The 19,442-nt window shown below is 37.8% G+C and overlaps 1 protein-coding gene across 11 annotated transcripts in view; it reads right to left on the minus strand.

The window, feature by feature from the left end:
* LOC139452702 (Kv channel-interacting protein 4-like) overlaps positions 1-19,442 on the minus strand; it is a 483,175-nt gene that overhangs the window by 87,607 nt on the left and 376,126 nt on the right. Inside the window, exon 1 of one of the 11 annotated variants that reach the window (XM_071234267.1) lies at positions 12,589-13,276. The exons of 9 other annotated variants lie outside the window; for them this stretch is intronic. In XM_071234267.1, coding sequence (XP_071090368.1) covers positions 12,589-12,592 — 4 coding nt within the window. In that variant the 5' untranslated portion in view covers positions 12,593-13,276. Of the gene's footprint in view, positions 1-12,558; positions 13,277-19,442 lie in introns of those variants that run through there. One more of the 11 variants, XM_071234266.1, reaches the window with a different exon arrangement.

Genomic DNA, 19,442 nt, shown 5'->3' on the forward strand with positions numbered 1-19,442 from the left:
CACTATCAAATATTGATGATACCAGGTGTTTCCGAAAAGTGCCCCACCAGTGGCACCCATCACAAACACATGCAAAGGCAAGACAATTGTTTACCTAAAAAAATACTTGAACATATGGTACAAGTCAAAATAGGGAATTGCATCTGACATCATTTTTTTCACTGATGGATCCAATTTGGAAATATCCTCCACATGACTAGGAGTTTGTCTACATCTAGCACTTAATTACATTGTTTATTAGGATCTCATACATGTCATGTCTAATTACATTGTTTATTGGGATCTCATACATGTCATGTCTAATTACATTGTTTATTGGGATCTCATACATGTCATGTCTAATTACATTGTTTATTGGGATCTCATACATGTCATGTCTAATTACATTGTTTATTGGGATCTCATACATGTCATGTCTAATTACATTGTTTATTGGGATCTCATACATGTCATGTCTAATTACATTGTTTATCGGGATCTTACACATGTCATGCTTAATTACATTTATTATCAGCATCTTATCCATGTCATATATATTTACATTGTTTACTGGGATCTTTCTTTTATATGTCATGTTAAATTACATTTTTTATTGGGATCCTTCTTTTACATGTCATGTTTAATAACATTTTCATTGGGATCTTTCTTTTACATGTCATGTTTAATAACATTTTCATTGGGATCTTTCTTTTACATGTCATGTTTAATTACATTTTCATTGGGATCTTATACATGTCATGTTTAATTACATTTTCATTGGGATCTTATACATGTCATGTTTAATTACATTTTCATTGGGATCTTACACATGCCATGTTTTAATTACATTGTTTATTGGGATCTTATACATGTCATGCTTAATTACATTGTTTATTGGGATCTTATACATGTCATGTTTAATTACATTGTTTATTGGGATCTTATACATGTCATGCTTAATTACATTGTTTATTGGGATCTTATACATGTCATGTTTAATTACATTGTTTATTGGGATCTTATACATGTCATGTTTAATTACATTGTTTATTGGGATCTTATACATGTCATGTTTAATTACATTGTTTATTGGGATCTTTATTATACATGTCATGTTTAATTACATTGTTTATTGGGATCTTATACATGTCATGTTTAATTACATTGTTTATTGGGATCTTTATTATACATGTCATGTTTAATTACATTGTTTATCGGGATCTTACACATGTCATGTTTAATTATATTGTTTATTGGGATCTTCATTATACATGTCATGTTTAATTACATTGTTTATTGGGATCTTTCTTTTACATGTCATGTTTAATTACATCGTTTATCAGATCTTATACATGTCAAGTTTAATTACATTGTTTATCAGGATCTTTCTTATACATGTCATAATCAATTACAATGTTTTGGGGGATCTTCATTGTAATGTCATGTTTAATTACATTATTTATCGGGATCTCCATAAAACATGTCATGTTTCTGTCCATGCGCAGTGAACATGACATGACAAGATACTGCAATATATCCAGATAAACATTACTTAATTATTAATACGAGAAAGGGACGCTCACATTTTTCCCATCATTTTTACACTCGCAATAATTTCATGATTTACATTAAGTGCCTGAGTTAGTACTGTGCCAAAATAAACATGTGATGGACCATGATCACATTGTGTCCCATTAAAGAAATAACAAACAGCTGTGCAGTGATACAACCATTTGTATTTCAGTATTAGGGCCAACATCACAATACATATAGGAGAATCCGATTACACAGTTCAACTAACAAAATCTTGTCCTATCTGTGAGTTCATCATGTCTCACTTCACAACCAATCAATATCTCAAGTGACAGCCTCCGCTACAAGCACATCTCCTACCTTGTTTATCACCGTGATATAAAAGAGACTAGAGGGAAGTAACTCTGTCAGTCACGCTACAATATCCCGCCCGCCCTCAGCCACCATAAGTGCTCTACGGCTATTGATCTGGACCCTTGGCAAATTGAGACAGACAATTTGTGAACAACTGATGAAATCTCACAACTCAATTTTGACTAAGGTGGAGAAAGTAATGCTGCAAAAATCAAATTATGAATCTTCTTGATGATTAGGTTTTAGAGACAAAAACAGCCTGGAGGAAAAAGACAGCATCCTTGTGAGCAAAGGAACTCAGCTGCGATTGGATCTTACAGAATGGTATCCACTATGTGAATAAGTAGACTGCCATGACAACGGTGCATCAACTAGCGATTTGATTGGTCACCATATTGCTACTTGCTGTCATAATCAGATCCCCAATCATCAAACACATGAAGAAATGGAAAGTAAACATGAAAACACTTAAGTGACATCACACACATACATAATGGCAGATTTAACGGAAGAAAATTTAATTACTTACAAAGTGCAAATAGCGTGATGAGAGATAATGAAAGGCACAAAAAATACGCTGACTGAGCATAGCCTTGGCTCATGTCATTGTACATCTCATGAATAATATGTCGCTTGACTGACACCGGACATACAAAGAGTCTTCAGTAAAATTATGCTAACTTCATCAGCGTTTCGAATTGCAAAGAAGCTTAGCCATGACAAGGAGTGGGATGTTCAATTGTAGTTGAACCATCCCCAAAGGATTAACATGAAGCCAGATAATTTAGTTATGTTCAATTCCACATGCTTTTATCTTTGCTTCAAAAATGCTGAAATAGAACTGAGGCTCCAAGAAAAGCTGTAATTGTCACGTTAAAGGAGAATCGAATTGTGTTTTCTGATTGGACATTTATCAGTTCTTACTGATGGTGCTCACAAATGAATTATGGATCTTTCATTTTCAATAATTGGCCTTGGCTGCTTTCTTATCAGACATGACACACGCCTTTCATATGTCGTAATTTTATTGTGACTATTTCATGCCATGTAATTACATTAGGGTCTGGTTCAAAGTTCTTATGCAAAACAAGACAAGCTGTTTACAATGTTAATCAGTTGTGCATTTGTAACTGTATGGCTTTAACTTGCTTCAAGTCACGAGTGAGTGAGTGAATTGGGTTTTATGATGCTTTGAACAGGATTTCTGTTACATCACAACATGTCAACATGAGTGAGTGAGTGAGTTGGGTTTAACGCCGCCTTTAACATTATTCCAGTTATATCACGGCGTGTCAGCTTAATGTGGGAGGAAAGCCCGAAGTGATGCAGGTCTCAAGACGTTTACCACTTCGGTGAAACCCATGAGCATGGGTATGGTGCTGACAAACCTAGAAACATAATTGGGGCGAACCGGAATTCGAACCCACAATCATAGGTTTCTGGCGTGTCCAGGGGACGCAACTCTGCACAGCGAATCGCGGCACCTTAGACGACTGGGCCACCCGTGCCCCCTATCAACATGATGTTGGTGGCAAGCTGAAATGAAGCAGGTAGTTTACGTTTTCCACTTGCATCAACTGTGTATATGGGTTGCATTAATAACAAAGTTATAACTTTTACTGATTGCCACTGACACGTCTTAGTTTTATCATTAACTGTCTTGTATATTTATTCATTTTAAAAATAGATACAAGTACAATTGTTTAAAATAAAGATAAATCCGAACAAATCAAAATTATTTGTGATGAAGATGACCCTTAAAAGTATGAAAATTGGGTGAAATTGAAATTTATGTCTGTTCTTTTGTGGATCCTTCAAGTGAGCATGTACCTTGAACTCGAACACCACCTGATACAGTGTCACAGAAGTCAGCCCCTTTGGCAAAATCCATGCCAAGCACCTCAAGTTGGGTCCAGTCAGTTCATTGAATGATAGGTCAGAGAGTTACTTCCCTTTTTACAAATTGATCCATATTAGATGCTTTTTTATTTCTGAAATTTAAAAGATGAAGGAAGAAGAAACATAATGCGATTAAACTTAAATTTTTTATTCCACTTCAGCAAATTTTGGCTCAGTAGATATGTTTCAAAGCTGTCAAAGAAGGGCTACAAAATATTCTGATTACTTTGAAAGACAAGAGAAGGCTTCGAGGCTGAGGTGATCGATAACATGTTTATCTGGGAGAGGCTAGATGCTTGATTTGTGCCTCTCTAGAAATAACATTCCTCGTGATTTGGTACCAACATGAGAAGACTCCACTTCCCCCCAGGCACGACTGTAGATGAATGGTCAAGGGAGCTATCAGATGATCCTGAAGCAGTATAGCGGTGGAGCTGACATTCTGGAGAGTTTACATTCCGTTCCTGGTGAATGGTGCAGAAAACCTTCATACATATGACTTGTTGATACGGTTCTTCACTAACAATCGTAGTAAATTTGGTATGAGATAGTTTAAAAATAATTCGCACAAATATCTGTAAGGAGGTTTATTTTCACGATTGTACCATCTTCAAATTGCAATTAAGATGAAGTCGTGTGAATTAATGCCATTGAGGCTACTTCAGAGCATGCTGAATTTGTTTCAGACAAATTCCTATGGTGCACTCGAAATCAAAATTTTCATTGACTGAATTTTTTTTTTTCTCTCCAGCTTATTGATCCTCCTAATACAAGGGGGCGGTTGGCTAGCCAAGTGGTTAAAGCATTTGCTTGTCATGCTGCAGACCCTGGTTCGATTTTTGACATGGGTACAATGTGTGAAGCCAATTTCTGGTGTCTCCCACTATGAAATTGCTGGAATATTGCTAAAAAAAGCGGCGTAAAATCAAACTCACTCACTCCTAAAACAAGAAACCTGACAATTATTTTGAAAAGCTATGGTATTTGAGTCCCTGCATATCTTATAATATATTGAGATAGGTTGGTAGAGTGAGTGACCAAGTGAGTGAGTGAGTGAGTGAGTGTCCCAGGCATTTGAGTGAGTGAGTGAGTGAGTGAGTGAGTGTCCCAGGCATTTGAGTGAGTGAGTGAGTGAGTGAGTGAGTGAGTGAGTGAGTGAGTGAGTGGAGCTAAAGAAGAGTGTTCTGTAACCACGGAGTCATTCCACCAACTGACAGAACTCCACCCGCAGCTGCCACAAACATGGCAAGCCCATGCTGAAGCTGTGCCTGCACTGCCCTCACCTGGTGATCATATAACGCCCTCTACAATGCTGCTCGTTTTTTACCGCCCTCTACAATGCTGCTCATATATAATGCCCTCTACAATGCTGCTCGTATATAACGCCCTCTACAATGCTGCTCGTATATACCGCCCTCTACAATGCTGCTCATATATAACGCCCTTTACAATACTGTCCATATATAATGCCCTCTACAATGCTGCTCGTATATACCGCCCTCTACGATGCTGCTCATATATAACGCCCTCTACAATGCTGTCCATATATAATGCCCTCTACAATGCTGCTCGTATATACCGCCCTCTACAATGCTGCTCATATATAACGCCCTCTACAATGCTGTTGATATATAATGCCCTCTACAATGCTGTACGTATATAACGCCCTCTACCATGCTGCTCGTATATAACGCCTTCTACATTGCTGTCAGTATATGTCCTCTACAATGCTGCTTGTATATAACGCCCTCTACAATGCTGTACGTATATAATGCCCTCTACAATGCTGCTCGTATATAATGCCCCCTACAATGCTGTTGATATATAATGCCCTCTACAATGCTGTACGTATATAACGCCCTCTACAATGCTGCTCGTATATAATGCCCTCTACCATGCTGCTCGTATATAACGCCCTCTACCATGCTGCTCGTAGGCGTTAAACCCTTGTCTGGCCTCTGATAAAAGCAGTGTATAACCCTCCTCCCCTCATCTGGGTTGCGAGCATGCTCCCACACACCTCCTAATGGGAACCCCTGTTGCACATCAGGATGCAAAGTGAGATTTATGTCTACAACACCTTGAAAAAAACAGGGTTACAAAGTAAAAGTCTATAGATAGGTCCTGTGTCTGTGAGGAAAAAAGCTCAGTGAAATTACTTGTTGTTTTATTATGCTCTTTCCTGAGATTTTTAAACCATACATTTCAAGCAGTAAGGAAGATAGGTTTTTGAGGCACACAATTATCTGTTATGGTTTTTGTTGGATGTACAAAAAACCCAAAATATTTATGTAATAACACGAATAATTGAAAGTATATCTGTCCATCAATGATGCTCCTGATTCCAATTGCAAAGTGAATGCTCACAGCGCATCATATATTATGACCCCTGTGAATGGATCAGTGTGCTCTTGAATTAAATTCTCAGCTCCCTGACGAGTATACAAGGCAAGCTATCTGTAAGGCGCCAGAAGGTTAACAATCCCATTACCATCTCATTCTACTGGATACCCATTCACTGCTGGTTGAACAGCGGCATCGAACAAAGCTACTTGCCTGAGGACAATCGACATGTAACTTGTGTTTCAGTGTGGAGCAGGACCGATGCCATAGACTCTCAGGCATCAAGCTTGCTGACCACTGTCACCTACCCTCGACCAATGTTACTCAACTGTGTGCAGTACTCAGGACCATGTGCCATCGCATTCACTTAGGTACTTAATACACACACATATATTAGTACTTTGATTACATATTATACGTATAATATATATATAATTGATACAGAACCCTTCATATTTACCTTAGCTGCTTGTACATAGAGATTATTATATGAGCGTGTGTCATACTGGTTTTATAAAATAAGTGTCAGTATTCTTGAATTTCGTGAGCGAGATCGAGAGTAATACGTGAGTTCTGAAACAAGATTTGTAAAATCAGTAAAATAATTTCTTTATTACCTATTATAATATAATCCTTTTGAGCTCCCCTTAAGAAAATTCACTGATCACATCCGCTGTCAAATGATGTCAACAATCTTAGGTCATGATATCGTTTCTTATCTGATATCATTCTGACCTCTCGTCACAATAAGATTCAAGTGCCGTAGACAATGACAGCCGGATGACGGAAACAAACACTGATGTACATGAAGTGATATTTGCACTAGTGCACATATAAGTTTTATTACCTCAAATATTTCTAATCCTATGGGCAATATGGTACATATGCTTCACACATAAGGTAATAACAATGAGTGAGTTAATGTTGGATGACATTAGTGAGCAATATAGGAGCTATAACATGTGACAAAGTTACGGTACCTTAAACCAGGATCAAACAAACAGTTGGCTGACAGCATAAACAACGACCACAACACTGGCAATTTGGTCAAGAAAAATAAAATCAACCAGGTCACACATTGCTCTCCCCAAGTATCTAAACATCAGTCCTTTTGACAAACAAAGGTTCCCAACTGTATTTCATTCATGTAAAATAGTTACATATATTAAAGATCATGGTATAACTTTCGAATAGGTTTTTGACATGAAATACATCAGATAACGTTCAAGATGTTCTTGGCAATATCTGACCATCAATCAACTAGCATATGAACAATTCATCCATCTTAAAAAAGATATTGAATTTTTAAACCTTTTTTTAACACCAGCTAGTTAAGAGTTGTACGTGTAATGGCCTTTTTGAGCAACAATAGTAGCCAGTGAGGTGGAAGATACCAATATGACATTTAATGGCGTGGCATACGAGGCGTTATCATGCATTCTCTGTGATTCCAGTGTGATAGCTGCCTAAGTGCTGGCTGACTGACTGGCATACAAATCACAATGTGCTGTAAACCCCTAATCGCCAGGGCTTCAATAATTAACACACAATCTTTTGAGATTCTAAAATCGGCAAATGGCACGCACCTTGCATTATCAGGTAAAATGGTGCGTTTTCCTTACGAAAAGTCAATACTTGTTACGGCACTGCACTCAAGAAAAAAGGGTCAAGCCAAGACCATTAAGAGAATGAGGAAAGGTCCCTGTAATAAATTGGTTGGGCGGATTGAGCTTGATCCTTACTGTGAATGAAAAGTTCACAAGTGAATTCAATAAAACCTTTTGTCTTTTAGAAGCAGAAATGTTAGCCAATAAAAGGCTCAGGTCAAACACTAATGGGAAAGGAATTATGATTAAACATTCACAACTCATAGAACACCATGTGACAGATACAACCATTGTGATATACCTACTATATTCATGATGCAAAATATAGGGCCAAATATAAATAATTAAATTGCAAGCGATTCTGATTTTGATCAGTGTGACAATGAACATTTTTCTATGTGGATTTACAAGGCATGCACACAATGTTTCTAGCTCTGTAAATGCTAAAAATATTGAAATCGATTCTTAAAAAAACCATTTCCAGCATTGCAGGAATGTTACAATACCCATTTCATATCTATGCCGATCATATAAAAGCAGATTGAGCCTTGTCACAGGTGTATCTGAATCATCTGGTTGAATATATACATTTTTAACATATTCAGTTGTGTATGAGTAAATGAGTTAGCTTTCACAATAGGAGTATCTCAATCACGAGGCAGGGAAGTCAATGAGACACAATCAGGCATTTAACACAGAAACCCAGTATAATCACGGACCGGAACTTTAAACCAGCAACCATCAGATCCTGAAAGAGAAGCAGCTCTGCATTGTGCACAGTGACCTCTTTGACCACTTGTGACCCTGTGTGTGTTTGCTGAACATTAAACTGTTGAATGTGTGTATGCATATTGTAATGTCAAAATGACACATTAAAAATGACAAAACTGTAAACATATTCAAGAAGTGAAACACCATTGTATCGTGCTGTGGACTTATCAATAGGAGGTCCTAAGAACCGATTCCTGAAAGATGACACCATGCAATTCTTGACGACTTGGTGGATCTGTACTGAAAAGATATGGATTATGAATATTCTAGTGTTTGTAGTGAGGACTGACTAAACAATTTAATAAAATAATCCCCCAAATATTCATGATCCATAATTTTTCAGGACAGATCCACCAAGCCATGAATAACAGAAATATGGTTCCTAAAAGTATCTGACGATGTGACTTTCAGGGTGACCCCAAAAAGTTGCACAGGCAAACTCAACTGAATGGTTGTAATGAAAAGTGAGAATTCACTGAAATACATCACAATGAATAAGTTAAGAATGACCTAAAATTCCCTGAAATTAAAATAGCACTGAAAATAAGCCTGGTCACAAAGTGCATGATTATTTCGAGTTTAACAAATGTTGATTATTATTATGCATTAGATACATAACTAGGCTTCATGTGGTATATGGAGCCACATGTGCACATGGCTGACATCTCCAGTGATGCGAAACATGCTCGTCTTGCACTAACACTGTAACCGATGGAAACGTCATCTGCTCCCATAGAAATTCAATCAATGAATGTAGGCAAAAGTATTATCTACATTACACAAATTACAAATGGCTGAAAAAGTAAAAATGTTATGGAATGATAAAATCGATTTTGAGAAAAAGTAAAAGGTTATATAGTGCCAATATCACACAAAACTAGAAAGACTGACAGCACTGGACAAGACACAAGGACGGTCATAAGAAAGTAGGACAAATGTTGGAATAATTTGCTGGAAATTCATCATGTAAAACAGTGCATGAAGATCTCCATTGAGAAGCAGTGTGAGCCTAGCTGAAATCCATTTGTAAATTCCACAGTACTCCCAAGCAGATTGGACAATCTGATTTACAGTTAGAGTGCTTCATCGTCCAGCTCATATGATGGCAAAAAGTAAACATATTATTTGATGTTCTTAATGGGGTAAAACAGTAATTCAATTTTTTGTTACCCTTAATAGTGTTGAACCTAATTTCATTATTCAATGTTCTTATAGGAGCAAAATGAAATTGTATTACTGGACGGTGCTTTCAGAGTATAATGGTAACTGTACAATTCTTGGAGAGCTTGAGTTGTCCTTGTGAGATGTCCAGGACTGTAGGACTAGATGTTTAGAGTGCTCAATCACAGTAGCTCAACACATCAAACCTTCAACATAAGCCTGCCTACAGAACCTGTCCATATGGTAGTTCTGGAGTGCCAACAATCTCATTAAATATATCCCATTAATTATCAATACACAACCCGGGATTGTCTGGAAAACCATTTACTTGCAACACTTTGAAGTATCTGAGGTGCTAATTGGACAATATATTACCATATTCATTATTAATGTCTAATATTTTGCTTCGAGTATAATTACCTATATTGTTCAAGTGAAGCAGATATTTAACTGACACTTATTGTTCAAGAAAAGCATATATTTAAATAACACATATTGTTGAAGAGAAGCATATATTTAAATAACACATATTCTTCAAGTGATTGGAAGTCTGCTGTGCAATAAATGCCATATTCTTCAAGTAATGCACATATTCAAATAATTGGATGTCTGTGCTTTAAATGGCATATTGTCCAAGTGATGCATATAGTCAAATAATTGGATGTCTGTGCTTTAAACGGCATATTGTTCAAGTGATGCACATATTCAAATAATTGGATATCTGTGCTTTAAATGGCATATTGTTCAAGTGATGCACATATTCAAATAATTGGATGTCTGTGCTTTAAATGGCATATTGTTCAAGTGATGCATATACCTTAATTAATTGGAAGTCTGCTGTGCAATAAATGCCATATTCTTCAAGTAATGCATATGTTCAAATAATTGGATGTCTGTGCTTTAAATAACATATTGTTCAAGTGATGCATATAGTCAAATAATTGGATGTCTGTGCTTTGAATGGCATATTGTTCAAGTGATGCATATATTTCAATTAAATGGATGCATGTGCATGCTATACATGACGTACTGGCAATGTCAATGCTATGTATATACTTCAAGTAACTGGACGTCTGCGCTGTACATGATATACCATTAAAGTGATGCATCTACTTCAATTATTTCGATTGGATGTCTGCTAAGCTGTAAATGATATTTTGTCCAAGTGATGCATATCCTTCTATAAATCTAAGCCTGCTGTGCCATAAATGGGACGTTCAGAAAGTTGCAATAACCATCTTTCGAATCAGACAGAAATGGTGGTTGCAAGACCATTTCATATATTTATCAAAGCTTTAACAAAGCAAACTGATCTGTTTGTGGATACTGTCATGACAGCTGTATTTCAGCAGTGCTTTCCTCACAACTAGTTGCATGTGTAAGCCTTCAAGTTCACCAATCCTCTCCAGCATGTACTCTTAACCTCCATGTATAATTGATGTCCCAGTGTTATCTCGTGAAGCCACATTGTGATTTCTAAACCACTTGGAGAAACCTTATCTGTACACCATCTGATTTCTCATACTTAGTGTATTTCGTAAAAGTAATTTCCTAACAACTATAATTACCCTATTTCATCATTGGACAGGCCCTTTACATATATAAGCAGGACAGGAGAATTTATTCAATTACTTTTGTCTTTTTGACACAATATGTTTCAGATATATTTTGCAGATGTGGGCAGTGATCTGTTCATGTTTGTATCTAAATATATATATAATAATTTTATCTAATCAACAAGTTCATGTCAACTGTATTAAGGTACAATATACTCAACTAAATAATCAAAGTATTAGCTCAGCATTGTAATGAACATGTAGCCTGGACAGACATCTTCAACACAGTTTTAACTGTTTGAAATATTAATATTTAAATTATGAGAAACCACACATACTGAATGTGATTTCTTTCTAAAAAAGGTAAATTTATCAGTGTTCAAAATATTTTAAAAATCCTAATCTGTAAAATGTGCCAGTGCTGAGATAGACCCCGTTATATCTCTGACATGAACACATGAGCATTATATAATAGTCCTGTAATATTTTCCAGTTGGCCTTATGTTGAAGGGAATGAACGGATGAGTTCCTCTAGGCATCATCTATCATGCTCCACGTCCTGTGTGCTATGCCCAACACAACACCAAATAAACAAACAGAACTGCAAAGTTGGAGGCCCAGGGAGATAGAGTGCTCATAACCAACAAACGGACATCAGAAATAAAAGGCCAATAACGAGACGAAAAATTGGCATTCCCAGAATACTAACTCAATATTTCAACTCAAGTCGGAAGAACTCATAAAATTATTAAAATCACACCCTGCCACCATTTGACAGCTATGAGACAACATCTGATTTTCCTATACACTCAAGAAAGTTTGCCTGCCATGTTTATTTTGTCCTTATTTGGTCATGATGATTCCACATCAGTCCTGATTGATGTAACAGGTGCTTGTTCTGTCTCTAAGGCTAAACATCCTTCTAATCTTATTCTACACACATACTAGCTATTCCTCCTCCTCTGTGTTCATGTATTTCATACATGCATGTCATTAATATCTAATAAATATCACACAAAATATCACGTGGGTTCATGTTTGTTTTAAATATTTTTTGGAGATTTTGAACTGCCAAGACCATGTTGAATATTGCATGAATATTTTGCCTGGGAAATTTTATTTAACTAATTCAAGAATTCAAAAAATACATTTATTTGAAATCCCTTCCAGAATGAATAATTTACTTTCAATTTGTGAACAGAATTAACTTAATATAACATAAATTGAAATGAAGTTGTACTAAATTAATAAGACATTATTATTACTGTAGCTGTTTCAATTATTGCTCTGATTTTAGTCTATTGCCTCATCAACATAACAAACTGAATAAAATAAACATTGTGTTGTAAAAATACCTCCAAGTTGGACCTTGTCGTATATATTACCCATGGTGCTGACGACGAGATGGACCAGATCATTTGCCGGAGGTCAACAGTGTCGCTGCACACGGTCGAAGAAGCAACACTAGCACATCATGTGAAATGAACAGTCCGCCAGTCCGTACATCCGTGTATCCAAACTGCTTTCACAGCTGAAGCAACTCAAAGATCATCCCAACAGAAGCCGTATGTGAGCTTACTAACGCTGGTTCAGGTAAAGAAATCTTGGCCTCAGATGATAAGCTTGGTCACTATTTCCTCCATTGCTTCTGTGACAAATTGTGGTGAACTCGATTCAACAGTAATTACTTGTCCCTGGGTTTCATCAACAACACCTACAAACTACAACTACTTATAGAGTCAGTGTGGATTAAAAGGATGTCATGAACAGGTGATGCATCACGTCAAACAACACCAGTACCCATAACGACCATGGTGCCTCTGGACAGTCCACGAGGACCTCACATCCCACAGCTGTAGACAGTTATCCTGGACACAGAGTACCCATGCCAGCTATCTCAGTCGGACTTACTCCACATGCATCTTCCGCTCAGCTGACAGCTTCACCCGTACATCCCCGCCACGGCACCATTCACCGATACTACCAGTCGGAGGATGTGAGATGGCAGGGGCCAGGCTGCCTATAGACGGCTCGGAGCAGACTGAGATGAAGCAGCAGCCAGGTAGCTGTCCCCTTGTGCCACAGTGTGGCAGTACTGACACTGCTCAGACTCTCTCCCTCCGCTAGAATCCTGCTAGGTCTGTCCGTGACTAATCAATATTCGGGTGACTGCCGCCTGACAGTGGTGTCCTGAAAGCCTCCACTGAGACTGTGTAGATATAGACAGAGGAAGAGGATTCTCTCACACCTGTCGCAAGTGTCGCCAGTCCCACCTTCTTAACGAAGCCCGCTGCCGATATGGCAGACCTGTGGAGGTGATGGGGAATGGACTTACCTGATGCATTTCTAAGATGCTGACATTCTAACAGGGAGTTCACAAGTCGGACTTCGCTCCTGTGTAAACATATACCTACACTGGGAGACCAGAGCCAATTCCTTCAATCAGCCTAAACACAGGGACACAATACACTCAAACCTCGATCAAAATTATTCCTCATGGAATCAAATTTATACAGTTTTTGTATGTACTCATGAGCTTACAGGTATTTTTTGTCAACAAATAGTGAATGCTATCAAGCAATCCCTGTGCCTCGTTACACAGATGAAAGCGTTTTCTGCTAGAGTGTAGGTATCCTATTACATTGATGCTGCCTTCCACAATATGTTCCTTCCTTAATAATGATTGATTAATTGGATAAATGGCCCTGGAATGAGACAGGAACAAGACTAACATGTGTAAAATTGAGGTTTAACTGGTTTATTACCTTCAAGCAGTACTTCTAATGACAGAGAAGTGACCTCAATATTTGAGATTGGGCTTGTGGTAATTCTCCGCCATTGTATGTTTCATTCTCAGGGCCACCACTCGTGGATAACACAATGTGTTAATTCATTTTACAGTCCCTCATAAACCTTGAACATTTAATCAATGTTCATGTTTAGAAATCAGAGTGATCAGTAGAGGGTTTAAACAGACACATGTTGTCGTGTTAATTACTGCACCTTGAAGCTCTCTTTCGCCATTTCCACTTTAATCAAATTAAGATTTACATAAAGGGATGCCAATTTCTATTTTTTGGGCTGATTTTACGGGGCAGGATGTAATATACACAAAGTAAAGATGTTGTCAGGGTGATATTTCGAGGATAATCTGAAAAAAATGCAACCAATTATTTTCATAACCACATATATTTAATCAAATGCATCCCTTTTTCTGTTACTTTTGCAAAGTTTAAGGTATGACGATACAATAAGCAGGAAAACAACTGGTCTATGAAATACATGTTTACAATAAACATCTCTCAGTGACTCATCCAATGTAATCTGATTACTTCACTTTCAATATTCCATAAATCTGACGATATACAAATAACACTGAAGTAGGAGGAAGACAAACAGTAAACACCAATATGTTCTGTATCGTCAATAAGAAATCAGTGATATGAGTTGGCCAGAATGACATTTATATGTCACTGTTATCGGCTGACAGACACGTATTCCCATGTGAAAACTGGCAGTTCATCATTTACTGGTCCACTGGCTGGGCTATATTCCACAATGTACAAATTTTAACAATAACTGCAGCAGCAGCAGACTTTCTGTTATATTAGAACAGGACCAGTGAGCTTGGAACATAAGGTATTGTTGTTTTAGGACAACAATTGCCCCATTCATATACAGTGTGCTACAGTTTATACAAACAGAAGATGAAATATTGCTAAAAAACATTATGATATATTATTTTAATACCTACTGTGTTGGTGTTTAATATTTCCTATATACATAACCATACATAGATCATACACACTGATGTTTCAGTGAATGGCAAACCGGGTTTGGGATAGTATTAATATACCTTACAAATGATATATATGCATGTTTTTCTCCTCTCCCGTGTGACCTAAATTACTGTTTCTTGTTTGCCAGAATATTTATTACACTCTGCGAAAAAAGGATTGAATATTACAATTCATAAAATATTCCTCATATTTTATTGGAAACATATGTTAAGAAGGGATGTAACTCCGCCTATATCTTATAAGCAACTTACTGGTTACCAAGACAGTTATTTATTTATTTTCATTTCTTATTTTTTCTTTCGACCGACCAGTCCTCCGAGTGTAATGAAGGGGAAGTATCAGACAACCATATATACTCACCACCAAAAGAAACATAGAAATATGTACATTAAGAAGAGACGTTTCCAATGTGTACCAATTAATGACACAACTAATAATCAGTTGAATGTTACCACAGAGTGACCTTATCACGCTATCCTGCATGCAATTTCTAAACTGTACATGTTAATTCTGCATGAGACAAATGGTGCATCTCGAGTCACGGATCTATGAGTATGTATACTTCGCTGTAATCACTTCCAGAACGCTGGGATATATACAGAAATGTGAGAGACATGAGCAGAAGATTATAATTGAAATCAAGAATCATATGTACAGGTTATCACAAAGTCTACCATGAATTGGGAAATAACTTGATTATGATTGGTCAATCATAGGTTATTAAATCACAATAAACCCCTTCTGATTGAAACAGCTGGTTTGACGGCGGCATCACCGCAGAAGTTAATATCAATAAAATAGTCCTTTTTTCAGTCTTGTCGTTAGACATATTTATATAATTATATCTGCAATTATAGGTAACAAAATGCAAAGTTGCAGTTTTTACAATATTCAATATTCACCTTATGTTAGTTTCCAAGCTGCCATGCTTGTATGCTTTCAATGCCTGTTGGAGTGAAGTATTACGGTGTAAACAAACTGCCTGAGCATATACAGCGCCATATTTTGTTCTAACGATGTTGTTGGTGAATCCGTAATTCACATCAACAACCCACTCAAAACACTGGACTCAACCAACGCCGCTTCACTCAATATGTTTGCTAGCACCAAAGAGTTGGCATTTTCTTTAGTCATGTCAGAAAAGAGATAAAAATACTGTGTTTTCAATGTAGAGCTTGGTTACCTGTAGAGTGAGTGAGTGAGTATGGTTTTACGCCCCTTTTAGCAATATTCCAGCAATATCACGGCGGGGGAAAGCAGAAATGGGCTTCACACATAGTACCCATGTCGGGAAACGAACCCAGGACTTTGGCGTGACGAGCGAACGCTTTAACCACTGGGCTACCCGACCGCCCGGTTACCTGTAGATTTAACTGCACTAAATTAATTATTTGAAACCTTACACTCCGCATTCCGTTTCAAATTTAATCTCCTATTTAAAGATTTCCATTAAAATGTAAATGAGAATAATGAGCAATCCTGTGGCAGCAGAAACTCAGATGTCAAACAGTGATTTGTTATCATCTAAATTCAATGAAGAATACATTGTCAAAGTACTATCTGGTACTGATGTTTTGCTGAGATGTGGTAGAATGAAACACAATTGACTGGGCTACAATACATGAGCAGCTGATCCTCGCATCCGTAGTGTCCAACAATCGTGAGTGAGAGAGAGAGTTTGGTGATTCCCATGTGTTGGCATGGTGCGGACAGGCCAAGGATAATATTTGGTATTTGAATCAATGATAATTGTGGCACAGTAGAGGACTAAAATAAGTGTACCAGACAGGATGTGGTGCCTCAAACTCAACCCTTGGCCTCAAATAGTACTAGTGTCCATGTCCCACACATGACTAGTCTAAGGACACCTTGGTGTGCGTGTGTGCGAGTGTGCGAGATCTTGGTGTGTGTGTGTGATTGTGGCAGACAGGCCGAGGAGATCTTGGCGTGTGAAGTAGAGAAATATGCATATGCTTACCAGGTTGATTGAAGGTGAAGAGAAGTTTCTCCATCTCTTGGTCAGGCTGAGTGTTTCACAGATGGTTTCAGAGCGGTAGAAACGTTATATTTTCAAAGGAATTGAAAATGGAAATATTGATGTCATTGGAATATTTGAGAACAAGAACTGACAAAATGCACCTTCGTAGTTGTGAACAGTGGAAACCGATATGCAATGAAACATTCATAGCAAGTGAAAATAGCTTTGCTGCAGCTAAATTGACTGTTTTCTCCATTTTTTAATAACAAGCCAAATGTCAAAGAGGAAACTGCTTTGTGTGACGTCATCTTTGCCATCCTATATCCTTTTTCTTGTTTCAAATATGATAAATACTACAAACTTTAATGTCCAAGGGCATAGAACATGATAATGTCAAGCAGTTGTATGGCATTAAGCCTTGTACTTCTGCACCTCCACATTCTCTTTCAGAGAGAATCAGATGATATGACATCTGCATTGACGTCCAAAGCCCAGAATACACACTGTATAATATGTGCTTGAGCAATTCCACCATTGTGGTGTACAAGTTTCAGAGATAATTGCCACCCAACACACACACACACACACACACACACACACACACACACACACACACACACACACACACACACACACACACACACACACACACACACACACACACACACACACACACACACACACACACACACACACACACACACACACACACACACACACACACCTCCTTGATCTCGAGACACACCCTGAGACACACAGTGCTGTAACCTCCTGGATCAGAGAGGTGGTACCAATAGCACTGTGTTATCCCTTCCTGGATCAGAGAGGTGATTCCAACAGCACTGTCTTATCCCTTCCTGGATCAGAGAGGTGATACCAACAGCACTGTCTTATCCCTTCCTGGATCAGAGAGGTGATACCAACAGCACTTTGATGTCACTTCCTGGATCAGAGAGGTGATACCAACAGCACTGTGATGTCACTTCCTGGATCAGAGAGGTGGTACCAACAACACTGTGTTGTCACTTCCTGGATTAGTTTGAGTAATTTATATCCACAGCATAAAGAATCACATGACACTTGCAGACAGGAAGCCATTACTGTGGTATTGATTGAGTGTCAATATTACGGGGACAGATGAAGAGCTAGCTGCTGTCACTGGGAATACAGTTTCATATTAAATATTTTTGATCATAATCCATGTGTAAATATTACTTGCGACCACTGCGTGTACACACTGACGGCTCTAACACAGTTGGTCAGTGTTTGTGTTAAACAACAGTGTGTTTCATATGAAGGCACGATGGCAATGAATCATCTCCCCATTATAAAAACTGTCATGACCAGAAACATCACAATCACTGAAGACATTGTGCTTGTACTTCACATCATCAATGGCGAAGCTGTAATGTCATGGTCAAGTACATAGTGAAGTGCATGTATGTGCAAGTGTGTTTGCTTGTGCTAGTCCTGTCATTTTTATAGTGCTAGCCCACTGACATACCCGGTACCATCCTGCAGTCTAACTTGGAAGTTCTTGGGTAGAATAGGCCTACAGCAACCCATGCTTGCCATAAAAGGTGACTATGCTTGTCGTAAGAGGCGACTAACTGGATCGGGTCATCAGGCTGGCTGACTTGGTTGATATAGGTCAATTGCATGGATCGATGATCATGATGTCAATCACTGGATTGTCTGGTCCAACTTGATTAGTTACAGACTGCTGTCATTAAGCTTGAACATTGCTAAGAGCGGCCTTAAACCACAAACAAACAAAACAGTTTTTGTTTAACCTACTTAATGCAGAGCATCAGGCAGGGCAACAACAAGTAGCATATTTTATCGTCTTTTGGTATGTCTCATCCGGGGATCGAACCATCCACTAGACCACAGAGGTGTCACATCATCAAAGGAAGAATTACTAGCTACAAAAATTCCTAAAATTTCAATGGAAAATATTTGTTGTGAAAAAATGACATTGTGACATTTCCAGTAGTCATATTTTTCACATACTTGACAGAAATATGTAATTCTAAATAGAAGCTGTCATTTTCAAAGATTTTTGTTTCTTAAATAATTTCTAAACCTTATTTCTGTTTGCTTACAGCAATAAACGTCATCATCCATCGACTGCATGATAGCACCACTGCCATCGAAGTCACGACTCACATAATACAGTTTTTTTTTGTTACCACGCTCACTGCAAAGGGTAATACATATCACTGTTTCCATTTCCGGTACGCTATTGGTCGTTGTTATTGTATATATACACAGAGCATGGAAGGTCTAATGTTTCATGAGTGAGTATGGTTTTAAGCCACTTTTAGCAATATTCCAGGTTTCGGCTTCACACAAAGTACCCATGTGGGGAATCTAAACCGTGCATGACTAGCAAACGCTTTAACCACTAGGCTACCCCACCACCCCATCTAATGTTCAGAAGATATAGATCGATGGAGAA

The sequence above is a fragment of the Haliotis cracherodii genome, unplaced genomic scaffold (assembly GCF_022045235.1).
Source record: "Haliotis cracherodii isolate W230 unplaced genomic scaffold, xgHalCrac1.p SCAF_9, whole genome shotgun sequence".
Taxonomy (NCBI): domain Eukaryota; kingdom Metazoa; phylum Mollusca; class Gastropoda; order Lepetellida; family Haliotidae; genus Haliotis; species Haliotis cracherodii.